Source organism: Heliangelus exortis, chromosome 12 (genome assembly GCF_036169615.1).
Source record: "Heliangelus exortis chromosome 12, bHelExo1.hap1, whole genome shotgun sequence".
Classification (NCBI taxonomy): Eukaryota; Metazoa; Chordata; class Aves; order Apodiformes; family Trochilidae; genus Heliangelus; species Heliangelus exortis.
The window spans coordinates 1,074,313-1,093,827 of record NC_092433.1 but is presented as its reverse complement, the minus strand read 5'-3'; the positions used below and the strand labels follow the sequence as shown (position 1 = coordinate 1,093,827).

The 19,515-nt window shown below is 43.0% G+C and overlaps 1 protein-coding gene across 6 annotated transcripts in view; it reads left to right on the top strand.

The window, feature by feature from the left end:
* Positions 1 to 19,515, top strand: part of FGD3 (FYVE, RhoGEF and PH domain containing 3) — a 109,503-nt gene that overhangs the window by 73,421 nt on the left and 16,567 nt on the right. For 5 of the 6 annotated variants that reach the window (XR_011728164.1, XM_071755345.1, XM_071755349.1 and 2 more), the window contains exons 5-15: positions 2,142 to 2,231; positions 3,418 to 3,554; positions 4,709 to 4,865; positions 7,214 to 7,352; positions 8,153 to 8,211; positions 10,320 to 10,466; positions 10,931 to 11,023; positions 11,468 to 11,547; positions 11,977 to 12,007; positions 12,275 to 12,376; positions 16,648 to 16,707. Coding sequence is in view for 5 of the 6 variants with exons in the window: in XM_071755345.1 (XP_071611446.1) it covers positions 2,142 to 2,231; positions 3,418 to 3,554; positions 4,709 to 4,865; positions 7,214 to 7,352; positions 8,153 to 8,211; positions 10,320 to 10,466; positions 10,931 to 11,023; positions 11,468 to 11,547; positions 11,977 to 12,007; positions 12,275 to 12,376; positions 16,648 to 16,707 (1,095 nt within the window). In the remaining variant the exon portion in view is untranslated. The remainder of the gene's footprint in view (positions 1 to 2,141; positions 2,232 to 3,417; positions 3,555 to 4,708; positions 4,866 to 7,213; positions 7,353 to 8,152; positions 8,212 to 10,319; positions 10,467 to 10,930; positions 11,024 to 11,467; positions 11,548 to 11,976; positions 12,008 to 12,274; positions 12,377 to 16,647; positions 16,708 to 19,515) is intronic. The other variant, XM_071755346.1, reaches the window with a different exon arrangement.

The window sequence follows — 19,515 nt, the reverse complement described above, 5'->3', positions numbered from 1 at the left end:
TTTGAATTTCTGTCATTTATGTGCCTTATAAATGGCACGTTGTTTTTCAAGGGCTTTGTTAGCAAGGTTCAATATGCTTCAACTGAAAGACTTAATGATGACTGTAACACAAGAAATTTAATCCACATTTGCATTTCCAAAGTTGTTCTACTTAAAAACAGAGGCCATGAAATATCTTGAAATATCATAGTGAGCTGCATTACAGCTCAGGCTTTGTTAAAGCTGTCCTGCCAGGGCACAAAGTAAGGTTAGAAACCATGACTGTCTCATGTTTAATTAATTTATTATTTCATTTAAAATGTCATGTCAATTGAAAGGCAATTTGTAAATCAGTGCAAAGCCCATGGCTGTGTCTGCCACCAGCACAGCTACTGTAGATGGAGTTGCTCTTTGTGGCAGAGCTCAAGCTGGGAGTCTGTTCAGCCACTGTTTGGTATTTAAACAGATGTCAGCAAGTTTTTTGGAAACCTAAACAGAGTTGCAGATGGTGAAGGTCAGAAGGTTAAAAATGCCAGTGCTATGGAAAGATTTACTTCTGAGAAGAAAATGTATTTGGTTGGAAATCATTGTTTTTCAGATTCTGAATTTAAACAAATGAAAGGATATTCTTGGTGGCTGGTGTGCTGGCCGGGTTGTGTCAGTGCCTTTCAGTCAGCAAAACTGGCAAAGAAAATCTTTCTGGGTGAGAGATCCTCGTTGTTACTGGAATTTGAATGGCCAGCAGTGCATTGCATTATGAACTGTAACATGCTGGATATGCTTGGAACAAGTTCAAAGCTTTGTTGTGCTGTCATTTTTTTTTTCCCCCAAGTGTTTATAAATACCACATGAATAAAGGGAGCAGAATGTCAGGTAGCATGTTAGGATAGCTGAGAATTTTGAGTTAGCTTGAAATAATTTGAGCAGTGAAGTAGTCAGAGTAGGTGTCAAAGCTCCATGGCATGGTTGCCCCCATGCAGGCTGGTGCCTAGAAGGGGAGGTATTGCTCTAGGGGAAGGCAATTCCCCTTCCTTCCAGCAGCACTGATGTCCCAGGGCTGTGGGTACTTCATGTACCCCATGGCACGTGGGACAGCTGGGGATCTGGGTGTGTTTGAATTCATGGGTAGTTTGGAAAAGCCTTTAGGGTTTTTCAGTGGTGTTGCACCATGCCTACATGTGTGGGGGTGTTTCAATTATTCTCATCACCTTTTTTTACAAATAAACCAAATGATGTTGAAGAAGCTTGAAGAGAGCATTTGAGTGACACTTCCATATGATCTGGTGGTGGGCAGCAGGATTATGTCTGGAAACACCTGCCACAAATGCCAGTGAGCACAGAGAGACACATTTGGGATGGAAAGAGAGGCCTGGGTGCTTCCTGAGCTGGAAACAGCCCTGCATGTTCAGTAGAATTCAGCTGGACTGGTGCTCCATGGATTTGTCCAGCTTCTGTGAAAGCTAAACCTGTATCCTAATAATTTAAGTATTTTGAAACACTTAGAAAGGGAAGTGGCTGTGTAGCTTTTGGCTGAACTGTGGACTGTCAGTACTTTGTAACTGTATTCAAAGTTTTTTAATTAGTCCTTTCTCATTTTACTTATTTTTTTAAAAGAGATTAGTGTAAGACTTCACTGAGTGACTTGAGTTACATTGCTGAAAATTCTTTCCAGGAAACTGTCTGGTGTTTAAAGCTGCACAAAGTCTTAGAGGTATAAGTAATGCTGTTCTGGGCAGGGAAAGAAATCCATGGCCAAGGAGGTCTGGGCTCTAGGTTTCTTTCTAGTTGCAGGACCTGAAGTGAGAAAGGAGAACAGGTCTATTTAGAGTCTAGTACCTTAGTTACCAATAGACTTGACATATTTCCAGATTGGGGTATGTTGCTGGGTCCTTTCAGAAAATCATAATGAACTAAAGTTCATTACCTGACCAGCCACTGACTCCATTGCTAATTGCTCTTTCAGCAAAGGGCTCTAAAATGTCTCTGGAGCAAATTAAACCATTTATGAAGGATCAGAACCATTTCTGAAATGTGTCAGCCTCCTTCAGGCTACTCTGCTGGCAGGGATCTTGGCCCACTGAGAAGATGAAAAAAAGAGCAGATGATGAAACTTAGGTTTGTAGATGCAGACAGACTATTTGTACTTTTTTTTTTTTTTCCAGTGTACAGAGCCCCAAAAGCTTTTCAACATTGCAAATGAACTGCTCCATACAGAAGAAGCATATGTTAAAAGACTCCATTTGTTGGACCAGGTAATTCAGTTTTGAGTCAATTCTGCTTTGCTTTCTTTGAGCAGCCAAGATTTCTCCTCTTCATGCCCTGACCTCAGCCTGGGTGTCTCAAGCCCACTTTTAGAGGTGGGAGATGGAGTTTGCTTCCCAGGCTGTGTGCCCTGGGTCCCAGAGGGGAGCTTTGGGCAGGTTGCAACCTGCAACCAAAGGATTAAAGTGTTGGAAAGAGAAATGGGAAAGCAGCAGCCCCAGGCACAGAGATCATCAGCATTCAGCTCTTCCCTGAATGTACATGCAGAGGAAATCTCAAGGGCACTGAAGACACTGAAAATAGTGAAATCCCTGACTGCCCTATAATGCACAAGAATTCTGAGTTTTACTGAAATCAGACTGCATGGGTCAACCCTGTGTTTACAGTGATTTTTTTTCTTTTCTAAACCCACCATGTTTCATAATTGTTGTCCACCATGTTTACACATGGGGATAAAAGCAAACAGGGGTGATGAGCTGAACTTTCTTCCACACAAACACCAAGGTGAGTCTACACAATTCAGGCATTTCTATAATTATCTCCAAGAAAAAAGCCACAAATGTGCAGGAAAGAAGTAAAAATGAGGACGAGTCACACTGCTAACCAAAGGCTTTAAAAGAAAAAAACCCAAAATTGTCACCTTGCTTGAAATCCTGTTAGAAGCTGTAGCTTGCAGAGCCCTCTGTCCTCTAACATCAGGATCTGCGTGGAAGACTTTCCAGTGTTTTCTTTGGATGGACTTTTTAAGACCTTGGACATTTAGGGAGTGTCTTCCCCTTTTCTTCAGTACAATATAATTTTTCTGCACTGATAAACAAAATAATTATGGCTTATTTTGCTTTATGTACCTAGGAGTGAGTGTTCTTCAGGGACTGCTTGTTCTTTGCAACTTGTACTCCAAAATCCAAGGTGTCTTCTCAGTTATTTCAGTCTTTTTTGACTTACCCCTCAGATTTTTCATTTTCTGCCTATGGCCCATAGTCATAAACCTAACCCTACCTGACAGTGGGCTTACATTTTGTGAACTCCCAAAAGTCCCCCAGGGCTGACTGCTAGGAATAAAAAATTGTATCTGTGCTCTAAGGCAGTCAGCTTTGTAATACTGCAACCTAAAGCCAGTGTGTTTAGGGTTGTTTTTTGTAAATACATGTTGTCCTGTCTTGTTGTCTCATGCAGGTTTTTTGCACTAAGTTGTCAGAAGCAGGGATTTCATCTGAAGTGGTAACAGGCATCTTCTCAAATATTTCTTCAATCTATTGTTTCCATGGACAATTTCTCCTTCCTGAGCTCAAAGCAAGAATTACACAAGAATGGTGGGTAACTGACATCACATTTACTGTAAAAGTATATTTTCAAGAATCCATAGCAACCATAAGGCCTAGTTGAATTCTAGAGTTGTAATCATTTAATGTTCACTTGTTATTTAATATTGGCTTGGGGTCTCTTAAGCATTTCTGAATACAGGAATAGTCCTGAGCACTCAAAATTACTTCAGGTACCTTGTGAGAATTGTTCCAGTCCAAAGTATTCACAGAGCTGCTTTCCTTACTGTATTTCCACCCTCCTGTTAACTGCTGGACTGTGAAACTGCAATCCTAGGAAGGAAGGAAGTTGCTTATTTTGGCCCCATAGATCAAGTACTTTGGCCCCATTTCTCAAAGAAGGAAAATGCATTATCATGTCACAGTCTAGACTTTGTGTGCTCCATGTTGGAGACTTCATGAGAAACATCCATTTTATATTTTCTTTAATGAATTTTGTTATGGTTATATAAAATTGATTTTCATGTTAAAATTGGTATTGTATCAGCAAACCAATGGAAAAGCTGGACAGACAAGATAGATGACTTCATATCTAAACAACTACTTATGTCTGTTATACAGCCACTTCTGTTGAGCATCACAGGGCTGGCTGCACAGAGTTTTACCCCAGAATTTGTTTGCCTTCTGATCTAGTTAGTTATCTAGTCTGGTCCTAAATTTGGAGGAGAAAAAGATGTGTGGCTCCCACTGCTCCCAACCAGGGAAGGTTCTGTGTCTGGCCCAGTAGGACTACCCAGCTGAACTGAGCCATCTCTGCATTAAAACCTCTTCAGATATTTGGCTCTGGTGAAAATATGGTTTTTAAAAAGTAAAATTTTTCCACAAGACATTGTGCTGGACAGCAGAGCTAAATAGATGTTCCTTTAACAACATGTAGTCACTTTGAATCTGATCTTCACTGAAGAGAGTCATGATGGGGACAGAAATACCATCCTTTCAACATGTGGATTGATGTTTCAGGTTTCATCTAGGCTAGCATAAAGATTACCTTAAGCTAAACTTAACCTAAAATATCTTGATACCATATGTGTGGAAGCATTTGTGCATGTGGGAGGCAGCTGTGAAGGTCTTGCAGTTGTGTTCTCTCTGTCAAGATAGTCTTGATTTCCAGAAATTACAGAAGTTTTCCTGTTTCTTTCCCATAGGAACATCAACCCTCGGCTAGGAGATATCCTACAGAAACTTGCTCCTTTTCTGAAGATGTATGGAGAATATGTAAAGAACTTTGACAGGGCAATGGACCTGGTGAACACGTGTATGCAGAGGTCCTCTGCATTCAAAGATGTTGTTCAGAACATCCAGGTATGTTGTTCATTGAAACTGGATGGCTTGGAGAGGCTTATTTGTGGGAGTCTGTTATTTGTACAGTGCAATACACACAGTGTCTAGCTACGAGATAATACTGCTCTGATAGATAAACTACACAGTTTTAATGTCAATCCTTTCTTCTCTTTCACTGTGTGACAAAATTTTTTCTTGTAAGTGGCTCTTTCTCCACTCATGTACTTAAGAGGAGGGGTATCAGAAGTCACAGAATGAAACTTTGCCATTCTGACTGTGAATTTGTCCATTTTAAAACTATTCTTCTTTTCTCTTATTCCTAATTTGAATTGTTCTTTTAGTAAACATGTTTTCATTCTGAGGAGGGTGTGTTTGAGTTTGGGGATATCACTGACAGCATCTGCCACCAAGGGGATTTATCTGAGGCTCACACAGTGGCTGCATGCAGCTCTGCTGGAGGATGCTTAGTGTGGATTTTCATCTATTTTTTCTGAATTATACAAAAGCCTGGGTAGAGAGGGAGAAGAGCTGTGCTTACACAGGTGTATCCATCACGTCTCCCTCTCCCTGTCTTTGGAAGCTGGCTCAGGAAGAGCGTGGCCAGCAGGTCCAGGGAAGGGATTCTGCCCCTGTGCTCAGCCCTGGGGAGGCCACAGCTTGAGTCCTGTGTCCAGTTCTGGGCCCCTCAGCTCAGGAAGGAGATTGAGGTGCTGGAGCAGGTCCAGAGAAGAGCAAGGAGGCTGTGAAGGGATCCAGCACAAGTCCTGTGAGGAAGGGCTGAGGGAGCTGGGGGTGTTGAGGCTGGAGAAGAGGAGGCTCAGGGGAGACCTCATCACTCTCTCCAACTCCCTGAAAGGAGGTTGGAGCCAGGGGGGGGTTGGGCTGATATCAGTGGGACAAGAGGGCATGGACTAAAGAATTTTTTCCTAATATCCAACCTAAACCTCCCCTGGCAGAGCTGGAGCTCTGCCAGGGGAGCTTTAGGTTGGATATTAGGAAAGAATTCTTTGCAGAGAGGGTGATCAGACACTGGAATGGGCTGCCCAGGGAAGGGGTGGATTCTCCATCCCTGGAGATATTTCAAAAGAGCCTGGATGTGGCACTCAGTGCCATGGGCTGGGAACCACGGGGGGAGTGGAGCAAGGGTTGGACTTGATGATCTCTGAGGTGCCTTCCAACCCAGCCAATTCTATGATTCTGTGATTCCCTTGAGGCCTGGTGCCAGCTGAAGGGATGGCTCAGGCTCCACTTGGCTCGTTGGGGCTGGGAAAGCAAAGATTTGTCCTTTTGGAGGGGAGGGTAGGGCTGGCAGGAGCGGGATGAGCCCTGCCCTGTGCAGGAGGATGGCACAGGATCCCAGGAATCCCCACCAGGCTGAGGGGAGGAGAGGCCTCTGCCCAGGGCCACCGGTAGCCCTCAGACAGGGGAGGTGGTGGGATCACACCCTGCTGGGGGTTGGAAGGAGATTTGCTTGAGAGAGGCTGGGCAGGCTCTGCCAGGGACGGCTGGGTCAATGGGATGAGGCCAAGTCCTGGGTCCTGCACCTGGGTCACAACAACCCCAGGGAAAGCTCCAGCCTTGGGGCAGAATGGCTGGAAAGTGCCCACTGGAAAAGGACCTGGGGGTGTTGGTCAACAGCAGCTGGAAAGGAGGCAGCGTGTGCCCAAGGTGGGCACCAGCACCATGGCTGGGAGCAGCACTGGTGTGGCCAGCAGGACCAGGGCAGGTATCATCCCCCTGTACTGGGGACTGATGAGGCTGCACCTTGAATTCTGGGGTCACTTTTGGGCCCCCCACTACAAGAGAGCCATGGAGGTGTTGGAGCACGTCCAGAGCAGGGCAGTGGAGCTGGGGAAGGCTCTGGAGCACAAGACTTGAGCAGGAGCAGCTGAGGGAGCTGTGTTCAGGCTGGAGAAGAGGAGGCTGAGGTGAGGTGGGGTCTTCTCACTCTCTACAATCACCTGAAAGGAGGTTGGAATGAGGTGGGGGCCGTTGTCTTGTTTGAAGTAACAAGTGATAGAACAAGAGGAAACAGCCTCAAGTTGTCCCAGGAGGGGTTTATATTGATGATAAGGAACAATTTTTGTACTGAATGGGTTGTCAGGTAGTGGCCCAGGGCCATGTGGAGTCCCCATCCCTGGAGGGATTTAAAAGCCATGTTCTTAGGGACATGCTTTAGTGGTGGCCTTGGCAGTGTTTGGTTTGCAGTTGGACTTGATTTTTTTTTTTGCAACCTGTATGAGTTTACGATTCTGCTTGAGAAGTTGCTTTATGTTCCTCTGACTGTATGTGAATGGTGATTTTTCACTGCTGCTTGATACCAACAGCAGGAACAGAACCAAACCTTCTGTGTGTTCTCTCCATGACAGAAACAGGAGGTGTGTGGAAATCTGACATTACAGCACCATATGCTTGAACCAGTGCAAAGGATTCCTCGTTATGAGCTTCTTCTGAAGGACTATTTGAAGAAACTTCCAGAAGAGTCTCCAGACAGGAAAGATGCTGAAAGTACATGTAAAATCCTCTCTGTCTAATGAGCAGAATAAAATCTTTTATAGTGTTTTCTTCATATGTTCAGATCATTTCAGCTTGGGTTATGGCAGAAATGGAGATTTGAATTAATCAAATCATTAGCAAACATAGAACACAGGGAATTTTAATGCTTTTATAGCAGAGAAGAAAAGGATGGATAGCTCTAGAATTGAGGGGGGCTTGTGATGGTAGCATTTTTATTTAATCCATTGTATGACCAAGGACAAATCAGGAGGGCATCTTTGCAGTGGCCACAGGACACAAGCAAGAATGGTTTTAAATGTATATCCTGGCCTAGGAAAGCAGGTTAGGCTCTGGTAACACAAAGGAACAGGAGAGGGAGACTTCTGTTTCTTGGAGTTTATGATCTTGACCATGACTGTGTTCATGTGACTGTAAACACAAAAAAGCCCTGTTTTAGGAAAACACTCTTAAAAACATGCTTGTGAAGACTTAAGTGAGACTTAAGTTAACTTCTAGTAGTTTAATTCCTAGAAGATGATTTTTTTTTTTTTTCACTGTGTGCTTTGGCTTGCCTAGACTTTTAGGAAAGGTTAAATGTTTAGATGCATGTGGACCAGCTGAACATGCAGAAGTGGTTGTATGTGTGACTTCTACTGAGCATTCATTTTCCTTTATGAAAGGAAAAATACAATCTTTGCTTTTGCAACAGGGGCTTTGCAGGAAAAACTAGTCAGGGAGGTGAAAAAGGCCCCCAAGATACTATTAACAGATATAATCTGGGGAATGAATAACTGTTGCTACCTTTATTGCAGAGTCCCTGGAGCTCATATCTACAGCAGCAAACCATTCAAATGCAGCCATCCGAAAGATGGTGAGTAGGAATTGCACAATGGAATTGGAATCTGAAGGAAACACTTGGCTGAACCACTGGTCTCCCTCTGGAAAAGGCTCAGCAAGGGGAGCTGGGGCAAATATTCAAGTACAATGAGTCAGGCTTTAAGCATCAGTTGGATATCTGAGTTTTCTTTATCATAAATGATCCTGTGTGGTTACTATGGGTTGTTGAGCCTAAATTTCACAGTCCTTGTTGTTAAGGACCCAAGGGGTTGGGGATATGGTGGTCTTCATAAAACTCATTATTTGCTTTTTATTGAAAAATGGTGGAAATATTCCAGTTAGGTCCACTCTTAGGGTGTCCTTACAGATTTTCATATATGATTCTTGTAGGTTTTCACCAGACTGGAGGTTGTTTAGCTTTGATTTTGGCTGCTCTAAAATTCACAGAGTGTGGATTTAGCATGTGTTAGTAGCTCTAGTAAGCTGTATTTTTATAGCTGGGCAGTCTGAGACCCTGGAAAGTTTGAACATGAGCACGTGCTTTCCATGGGGAGCAGCTCGTGCATAACCATGGAAGCAGTTGGACTTAATGGTTACAGATGTTGTCCCTTTTGAGCACCCCTGTGCCTCAGGAGCTTTTGTATCTGCCAGATCTGAAATGGTTTGTAGGGGGCTTAACACTCACTGACCATTTGTGGTACAAGGTTTACACCTCTTTGCATCAGACCCTGAGTTCCTTCTCCTGGCCAGCATGGACATGAGGCCACGTTTCCTGCAGCTGCTCTAGGGAAGTGACCAGATGATGTCTCTGTGTATTTTCAGAATGTCTCAGTGAAAACCAGTTTTGAAACTATGTTCCTGTTTGAGCCCAGCGTGTTCTCCTGATAAGAATATATTTGGGTGAAAAGGATGTATTTGGGTGGAAATTTTTGTGGCTGGACAACTATTTTGCTGGGAACTGTGGACAGTATCTCCACAGACAGCAGAAACATGAAGCCAGGAGCTAGTTGCTGTCCATGTTGGACACTTTTTAGTACAAAAAAAAAAACCTATTAAAAAAGGTTATATGCTATATATAATACTTTTGCACCTGCTTATAGCTGATAGGCCTCCCATCAGGGCTTCTTATTGCACTGAGTTCTGTAATCAATAAGTTTTGCCTGAGCAGAGGCTCTGAGGAAGAATATCCAAGTAAGAATTCCATGTTTGATGTGGCAGCAGAAGGCACCATGGATGTGCTGGCAGCTGGGAAGGGCTGGTGGGGAGCAGGGCAGGGTGAGAGCACCAAGGGCTTCACCAGGTCACAGCAGCACCCAAAAAAAGCAAGGGCTGCAGCAAAATCTCTGGCAGTTAGTGGGTGTTTTAATTAATTTTTTGCTGCTTCTTCCTGTGGCAGTGCAGCAGAAGAAATAAATCATGCCCCCAAAGCTGCACTTTTTCTAGAAGTGCAGATGCCCCTCAGGTTTTGGATCTGCTCTTAGTGTTTGGATTTTTGTTTGGGGCTTTTTTTGTTTGTTCATTTGATAAATCATTGGTCAAAAAAGTGATTAGGACAGGAACTCGTGAGATGTAGATCTGTGGTGAAAATTTTAACTCAAATGGGGGTAACCCAAGTGTGTCAAATACCTGAAATTCCAGCTTAATCTGAAGATAGGCAGAGGTATGATTTAGAGACGTGTTTGGGCATATATTTAGGTGTAAATGTGTTGATCTCTGTCCTCACCTTCTGACCATTTGCTGACGGTGCCATTAGGAGCATTTAAGTCCAACTTGTGGGTGAAAGCCAGACCTTTCCAAATACTATAAATTGGTAGCAAAATTTGCACAGATTTCAGCTGCAGTGCTTCATATAGCAGCTGCAAGTGGGTGAACCAGTTACTTTTATCCTCTTCAATACTGTGTAGCTGGAATTTTATACACTTTATATAAAAAGTGCTTTTCTGAAAAGGAAATAGTTATCCCTTCATAAAGAATTCAGACCAAGGCAGTGTCAAGGCCACACTGAATGACATTTAAAAACTATTTTAAGCACTTTTAAGCCATTAAGCTTTTTGCCATGGGTGCTCCTGTTTAATACCGCAGGACTTTATTTTGTTTTGTTTTATTTTAATTTACATTTGGGGGGGGGGGTTGTATTTTCAGGAAAAGATGCACAAGCTTTTGGAAGTCTATGAACGGCTTGGTGGTGAGGAGGACATTGTTAACCCAGCCAATGAGCTCATTAAAGAAGGGCACATTCAGAAACTTTCAGCCAAGAACGGCACAGCGCAGGATAGGTATTTATTCCTGGTGAGTTTTTTTTGTTGCTCAAACAGCACATTCCTATCATCCAAATCTCGTAACACAAAAAGCACTCTCTAACTGAGTCCCTTCCTCTGAGCAGCAGTTTACTCTTGGTGCTTTTTCCATGAGAATTCCCTTCCTTCTTCTATGTTTGTGCCTTTGTCACTGACTTGTCAGGCCCATAGGGATCTTCCCCTCCTCAGGGGCTGTGTTTTTGGGAAGAGCCCAAGGAGGGGTGTTCCCATCTTGCTGCAGAAGATGCTTTTGCTTTCAAGGTGTTAAATTGGTACCAGGGAGAGGGGGAGGAGGAGGAAGTTGCTGTCTGGTGTATTTTTGTCTGTCCAGTAATTCTGTGTGAGCCTAGGCTGCTCCTTGCATCTCTTCTTGAGAGCTGTGCCTTAGAGTAAAGCACACCAGAGCCCTAAAGTATCAAAATGCATCTAATCCCTTAAAATCTTCCCTTGTTGCAGTTTAACAGCATGGTGCTATACTGTGTGCCAAAACTGAGGCTGATAGGCCAAAAGTTCAGTGTTCGAGAGAAGATGGACATTGCAGGACTGCAGGTTTGCACCTCTCCTTTTCCCCCATTTTAATGTTATCCCACTCAATAGCATCCCCACAGAGTCAATAAATATATGTATGTAGAAATATTTTAAAAAAAAGTAAAATCCAGCTTTAGATCTTTTTTGTTTGTTTTGTTTGTTGTTTGGGTTGGGTTTTTTTCTTTAGTTACTGTGAGGCAGCAGTGTAGAGGTGGGTAAGGAAATGGGGACTTGATGCTTTCACTGAAAGCTTTCCCTTGGCACCTGGTCACTGCTGTAGGGGGCTACTTGGTGAGACAGATTCAGCAGCAAAAAGAGTAATCCTAGAAACAATCCTTTGTTTTTTCTGCCTCTGAACTGTATTCTGTGTGGCAAGTTTTTCAAAGAATGAATATTTTTGTAAGTCACTAAAAATGAATGAAAGACAAGAGTGACTGGTCAGAAGATGACATGTTCTTTATACAGGTCCAAGAAATTGCCAAGCAAAACGTGGCTCATACGTTTTCAATAACAGGAAAAAAGAGATCTCTGGAACTACAGGCCAGGTATGGTGCTTGTTCTGTCTTTCAGGGCTGGTGAATATTAATATAGAAATTTCTGATCATGGGGATATGGCTGTGCTAGTGTGGCAGAGCTTTGCACCAGGAGATGAGCACCAGAGATGTGTAGCTCACAGATGGAAGGGGATTTGTTAGTCCTAAATGTGCTAAATTGCTCTGTTGATTTGCTGTATTGAATGCTTGTGGTGTTTATAGTAGTGCTTGTAGGTTGCACTCTGTTAATAGTAATTCAGACATTTTTGGCATTCAGGTGGTAATAATAGAGGAAAATAATTCTTAATAACATTTTAAAAAGAGTAGGTAGCAAAGTTGAAATCTCAATGGATATAAAGCTGTGAAGATGTGAATTGAATTTATGGAAAATATTAGAAGCAGGATTGTGATGTTTTCTGTATTTTTCTTTTGTTTTAACAGGACAGAAGAAGAGAAGAGGGAATGGATTCAGGTTAATACAAATCCCTTATGATATGGGTGGCAAACACCATGCAGTCAGCACCTTCTGGTTTTAAAATTATCTTTTTGGGGTTCTAAGGACCTTGGTTTTCAATTTAAGCAGTAGTGAGTTAACAGCAGAACTCATAGCTATTAAGGTTTCTAAGTTTCCATTTGTTTTGTACAAGTATAAGGGATTTTCACTAAAATGATAATCCTAACCTTCTTGTATGACAGAATTTTGCACAAAAATCTCATTTTGCTGGACTTTTTGCCTTAGGTCATTCAAGCAACAATTGAAAAGCACAAACAGAACAGTGAGACATTCAGAGCTTTCAATAGTTCTTTTTCTCAAGAGGAGGAGCATCTTCCTGATTCTTCAGTAAGTAGGAATGCTTTATCCTCCTCCTTTGCTACAGCAATTTTACCAACAGTTAAACTACATTTACACTTTAGCTTTAAAATACCATGGTCTCACTCTTGATTTTTATAATGTATAATGGTAGAGTCAGCCCCACATCTCTGGCTCTCAAATGCTTATCAGCTTATCAGTTGCTCAGCTTCACAGGTATGGAATAAATGACCTAGGGCAATGCAGTGTGACAGACCTGTCAGTCATGTTTTCCAGAATAGTGGCTCATCCAGCATAAGAGGTGTAATTCATCCATGTTATCTGTGGCTGGCTGTCCTGGAATGATGTTTGTGTGAGATTTTGTTCATTACCTCAGAGATGTGTTTTGGGGTTATTTCTCTCCTCAGAGATGTGATTTGGGGTTATTTCTCTTTTCTTACTCTATGATTATTTTGAAAGTTTGAAAAAGTTCAAAGGAAATTGATGCATTTTAAAAGGATCTTAAAAATACTGTCTTATAGATAATGAATACATTTAAGGAATAATACTCTTCAGCTCCATATGCAGAATAGTCTTGGGGATTTTATTCTGTTTCTCTACAGCTATAATGTATTGCTCTATGCAGTGTTTGCTAGGAATTTTGTTTTGGAACTATTCACAGGAGGATAGTAATAATATCTCCTAATTTGACTTGAAAATTATAACATTAACTACAGTCAAAGACTGAGAATCCTAGGATGGCTGGGTTTGGAAGGAGCCTTTAAAGGCATCTGGGTTACAAGTGCACACTGAGAGCTCATGTGAAGTTTCTGCTCCACCATCACCCCCAGTCCTTCTCCTCAGGGCTGCCCTCAATCCTTTCCTCCCAACCTGTATCTGTGCATGGGATTGTCCCACTGCAGGTGCAGAACCTTGCACTCAGCCTTGTTGGACTTCCTGAGCCCACTTCTCAGGTCTGTCAGGGTCCCTCTGGCTGGCATCCCTTCCCTCCCTCCAGCACCCAGTTTGGTGTCATCCCCCAGTTCTGCTCTCTGTTACCCACCACTGGTCCCAGTGCTGACCCTGGGGGACACCACAGCTCCCTTTGGTCACAGTGCTTTGGATGTGACCAGCCAGCCAGTTCCTTGTCCCACGAGGGGTCCATCCATCAAATCCCCATCACTCCAGGGATCAGAGTGCTGTGCAGGACAGTGCTGGATGCTCTGGGCAGCTGGGGGTGGATGGTGTCTGTTCCACCAGGCTGTGACCTCCTCGTACAAGGACACCAAATGAGCCAGGTAGGACTTGCCCTTAGCTGTCCCTTTGTCATTTGACACAAGCTACAGAGCAGAGGGCCTGCCAGAAGGAATTTTTAATGGAATTTTGTGCAGAGCTATTGATGATGTCAGTGGTCAACCAGTAGCCATTGGAGCACAGGGAGAGAAGGTCCACCTGAAGAGATTAAATGTGGGGACTTTTTTCCCCCTCCACTGCCCTCCTGAACTTTACTGTTGTTGTCACTGGGACCTAAGAGGTTTTGAAACCTCTCCTTTGCCAGATCTCATTCAGTGATTCAGCAATGCTAGATTTTTATCTGACTGTTTTCCCAAGGGACTCAGGAGAGATGTTAGATTCTCCTTTCATCCCAGCATTAATCAGACTGACAGCAAAGATCTTCACAACCCTCCACCAGAGTCTGGGACCCTGTTGCTGCTGGCAGCCAGCAATGAGCCATTCTCATCATCAGGCATAGCTTACTGATCATGAACTATTCATAAGCTAAAAATACTCAGAAAAAATTGGAAAATAATCAGTTCGTGCCTGTATTTGTAAGTTAAATCGTGGCTGCCTTCCAAACAAGGATGCTTTGATGGAAAAAAAATCTTTTGCTAATGAGCAAACTAGTGGGTGTGCTTCTTTCTACCCAACAATGGGCAGTGTCTGTTCAATTTCATTACTATTATCTTGCTTAGTAAATTCCATTTGATTTTGGTTCTGTGTTAGTTGTGTAGCCACATGTTTATACTCTGCTGGTTCATAAAAGTCAAGTAGAGCAGAAGTCTGGTTTACCTCCTGGCTGCAATATTAATGCAGTGTGCACCTCAATTTCTTTTATGCCAGAATGCTCACCTGCAGTTGGAGGAGAGGAGCTTATCTAGGTAACCAGCTTTAAGAACTGTTATCACAGGTAAATGTGGCAGAACTTGTTAGCTGAAGGTAGCTCTGTAAGGAAAACTAAACAAATAGTGAGAGGATCTCAGTAGGAGTGTGCTGCTGTAGGCAGTGTCCACCATACATTTCTCATCATCCTTGTGGAATACCAGGCAGTGTGCTTTAGAGGAAAGAATGACAATAATCTTGCATTTTTGAGTCAAGAAACATGTAGTCGTGTGTGCACTCGTGCATTCCAGGCTGAATCTGTAACACCTACTAGAAACTGGGCTCTGGTTTTAATCATCTAATAATCCCCATTGCTTCTCTCCCACCCTTGGCCATACATTCAGTGAGTTACAGCACTGCTGATTGATTTCAGTTGCATGACAGCTCCATGCCTGTGCACACCATTCTTACCATGCTTCTCTTTTCCCTGCTGACTTCTCTAACCTCATTCAAGCACTGGGGCTTCATCTCCAGTCTGTAATTTGCCAACAGAAGACCTGGAGTTTCTTAGAGATGCAGAGAGCTGACATTGAAGCAGATTCTTCAGATAATGTCTGTGCAATATTCTACAGCAATTAACAAACTCCCAGCTCTCAGGAAGGGAATATTCAGTGGCATTGCCAGTCACCTGCAGAGTGACTGCAGCAGTGGTCTCTCCAGGAGATGTTTTCAGAAAGATTCCGGGTCCCTTTGTGGCTTAGTTCCTTCAGAAAGAGAATATTTGTTTCCCTATTTTCATCTTCAGGATTTCAAACCTATGTGAAAGTTTATTTAAAGCCATATAAAAATGTTCCCAAGGAAAAGGACCTATTTTACCACTGCTTGATCTGAGAAGAGCCAGAGGCTGTGGGGTGGGGGAAGGACCCAGTTAGTGCATGATGAGGAGGCTTCCAAGGGAAAGTGCTGCAGAGGGATGAGCACAGCAGGAGCAGCAGTGCTAAGATTTTAGAGCTGGGAGTGCTTCTATTAGTGAAATGATTTTTAGAGCCTGTAAAGTCATTGTTATTTAGTAGTAGAGGGCATCTCATCTTTAGCACATTAAGGGCAGGGAGATCTGAACAGGCAGCTACAGAAATTGACTCTTTTACTTTTCTGTAAACTTGCTGGGGGGTTTCTCAGTCTCTCCTTCAGACTCCATTTTCTCTCCACATTTTTTATTTCCTTTCCCAAGCCCTGGGTCACAGTACACAGATGTCCTTTTACTGGAATAATTTTACTTAAATACCTGAGCTGATTAGGATTGCAGTGGAAAGAAACCCCTTTCCACAGGCCTGGAGATGATGTGAAGATGCTAGGGCTGCTGGGCTTTTTTTGTGGAGGCAGAAATACTTGGCTAGAGTTGAAGACATGATGCTTCCCTTTAATTAAGTTGCTTTCCCTGGAAGAGGTCTGGGTATGGCACAGGGGATGCATTTGCTCCTTTGCTTGTTCTGAAGAGTCCATTGATTTTGTTAGGATATAAATAGCTACAGTTAGGTATCTGAATAAATTGCTTTTCAATTTGGCTGCTACTCAAAGATAGAATTCAGGTTGTTTCTAATAACAGAGATGAAACCTTTTGAATTAAGCTAGAGATATGCATAACCTGGCAATATGAGAAAGGAAGAAAGATCTACAGGAATTGTCTGAGAATTTAGGAGAGTCTGATATTTGAAAACCCCTAGTAAAGAAACAGATGCATTGTAAATGAGTGACAGATTAGGTGGGTTTTCTTTTAGGGTGTAGCCTGTGATTTTGGTATACATAAACTTGTTGCTTACCCTCACTACATATTGAATCCATATAGATGCCAGTTTGATGTTGTTAAGAACTGAAGACAGTTACAATTCAGACAGAAAATTTTAACAGAACTGTTTCAGTGGGATGAATCCTCCTCCTTGGCCTCAGCACCCTGCACAAAGCACTGCTTGGTTTGGCTCACAGGGCTCAGAGTCATTCAGACCTGCTCCTTGTCTGTCGGCAGCACTGGTGAGGACTTGGCAGTGCTGTGTCCCCTGTCATGTCACCCCCTGGGAGCCACCCCAGTGCCCATCTGCAGTTTCACTGTGTTCACAGGCAAAGAGTTGAGGAGCAAAGGATGCCATGTTCTCCTTTTCAGTGTTTATCTATTTTAGGAAGCGTGTCCATGCTGAAACCCTTCTGTGTCGTTCTGTTTCTCTCAGATAGCAAGCACCAGCTCAGTGGAGTCAATGCCAGGAGCAGATGGTGGTGTATTTGGAGGGGTAAGTAATTTGAAGCTAATACTTCTTGCAGAGCAAGGCCAGAGGTTGAGGTGCTTCTTTGGTAGCAGGAAAACCCCCCAGAGGTACTTCAGTGTAGCAGCTTCTGTTCTGCTGTCTGATGCTGCAGCTGTGCTGTCCTTAACCTCTTGGCCAACTCCATCTCCAGAACTAAATTTTGATTAACATTTCTTTCACAGTGTGCTTTTCATGTTTCTGCCAGTGCAGAGGAGGAAATGATAGTGCTTTCTTTCTTCTCTGGCATGCAAGGGATGGGCTGCTGTAAAAGCAAAATGCACTTTTAAATATACCTTTCACTTTGTACAATGTCTGTGACTGCTGCTGAGTCAAACAGATTGGAGTCTGTAGTAAGTTCTGGGTTTTGGTGCTCTTATTTCTTCCTTCTACAGTGTCTTCTGAGAGTAACAGATTTTCAGGCAATGCCTTAGGGTCTGCTGAGTTTACTGAAAAATGCCCCAACAAGAAGAAACAATGACAACAAAACCCCTATTTGCAGAGAAATAAATAAAAATTATGTATTTGCATGACCTTGGTAATAACCAAGGAGCCACTTACAGGCTCTCTCAGACCCCTGGCCAAGCTTTTAACCCTCTGGTGGAATATAAATGAAAAGCTGCTGATCCAGCCAGCTACCTGAGCTCTGCACAAACAAGAGCTTGTTAAAAACAAGTGTTTGTAATTAGTGTACTCCTTGCTGTTTATTGTTTGCTACCACTTTGTGTTTTCTCTAACTGATTTTTTAATTATTTGTAGTCACTTTTATGATCAGATCTCCTGTTCCTTGACTTGAGATGCTATAGTGAGCTAGCAACTTAATGAAAAATGTCCCTTTTATAGTATTTAAAAACAAACACATGCCAGTTCCTGCTGGTCTTAAGTTTTTTAAGGAAATGTAAATTTTAGTTTTAACTGAACAGAAAAAATAACTTTTTAGTTTATTGTAAATAGTTGTGTTAGTGATATTCACAGTACAACTTGACACATTAAGTAATTGTAATTAAATGGTTTGTTTAAAGAAAAAATTAATTCCTGAGCTAGAAATAAAAATGGAGTTGATCAAAAATGCAAAGCTAAAGATACCCAAAGCTGTTAATTATTGATTCTGGGATCTCTTTCTGCTCTTCTGTAGCAAATGGGTAACATCAGCATGAGCAATGACTTCAGATGGTAGCTGCAGCTTTAGGAAATATTAATTTTTAATGATGACATTTCTCTAGAAACATCTCAGTGCATCAACAAGTACATCCTGTGCTTAAGGGCTTCCACATGAGAACCACTTGGTGGTAGTGGTGGTCAGCAAACTGGCACCTTCCTCCTCTGCCTCCTGAAGGGTCTGCACACCCAGCACTGAGATCTGCTGCAGGAAGGGAAATCTGCTGCTTGGACAGCACTGGGGGAACTGATCCCTGCTCTGATCCCTGCTCTGATCCCTGCTCTGATCCCTGCTCTGATCCCTGCTCTGATCCCTGCTCTGATCCCTGCTCTGCCAGCACAGTGTGTGCTCAGCCTCTGCTTTGCTGAGTGAGGGTGGTAATGAGACTTGGACACCAGAGTGCAAAGAGTGGATGGGTTTTACTGGTGATAACAGAATAATGCAACCAAATCAGAAAAGCACAAAGTACCTAAAGCAGAGAGATAGGAAATACACAGGGTAATGCATCAAACCATTACAAGATGAGGGAAAGGACAGTGATGCAGAGAGCTCCATCCCCACTGTCAGACATTCCCATCACCAGATCCCCAGTCCCTGGGGAGCCCTGGTTGCAGGGAGGATTTGCAGAGCCCTTCCCATAGGGGAGGCACCAAAGTCCCTGCAGGGATATCCAGCCCTATATCCCAAAACACCCTGCAAGTCAGGAGGACTTTGCATATCACACTATGTGGAAACATCTGGGTCATCTCATGACCACCCATGTGGCCAGGACTGGGCCAGAGTCCAGGGTGTGGCTGGTGGGGTTTCTTTAACATCCCCTCTTTTGAAGCATCAAGCCAATTGTTTTTGATAAATGTTTTTTTTAATGAGTAATACAAGGATACAATGTCAATTATATTTGATATACAAGGACACAATCTCAGTTATTTTTGCTGTTTCCATACAAGGCAACTCTGGCTTGGGCTCATTTTCCCCTCCTCAGCACCACCACACCAGGACAGGATTCATCCTGGCTGGCTCTGGCTTGGGAAGTCCAAGTAGGCAAGTCCAGAGATGGATTGTCTTGCATGTAGAACATTGGCAAATGGAGAAACAAACTAAACCATTTTGCTGCATTCCCAAGTACAAAGCAGCCTATACCATTTAAATTAATTTCTCACCTATATTCAGCATTTCTGGAAGTGCCTGCTGATGTTCTGCCCTGTTGGTGAGTGTCTTGAAATGTATAATTTGTAGATAGAAAATACACACTGTTATAAGCACAATGAGAAGAAAAAGGTCTGAAAGCCCTTGGCTCACACATCTGCCTGCCCAGGAGTCTCCTCAGACTGTGACTATGTGGCATGCTCAGCATCCAGGATTAGCTTCTACCTGCTGGCTCACACAGGATGAAATATACAGCCAGGAATAAATAACAGAAAAACAGTCTCCTGAGCCTGTTCCTACCAGCTCTTTGGTGTTTCTTTGCTTGTCAGAAGCAAATGGAGGCTCCAGTGGTTCAGTAATGATGTGATGTCTGCTCTGCTGGGCAGCCAAGCCACTGAGCTCTGGGCAGGAGTTGTACCTCTCACTCTTTTTCCACCAAAATTTTAAAGTTTGGGGAAACTGTCAAGATTCAGAAAGTTAAATGCAGATGC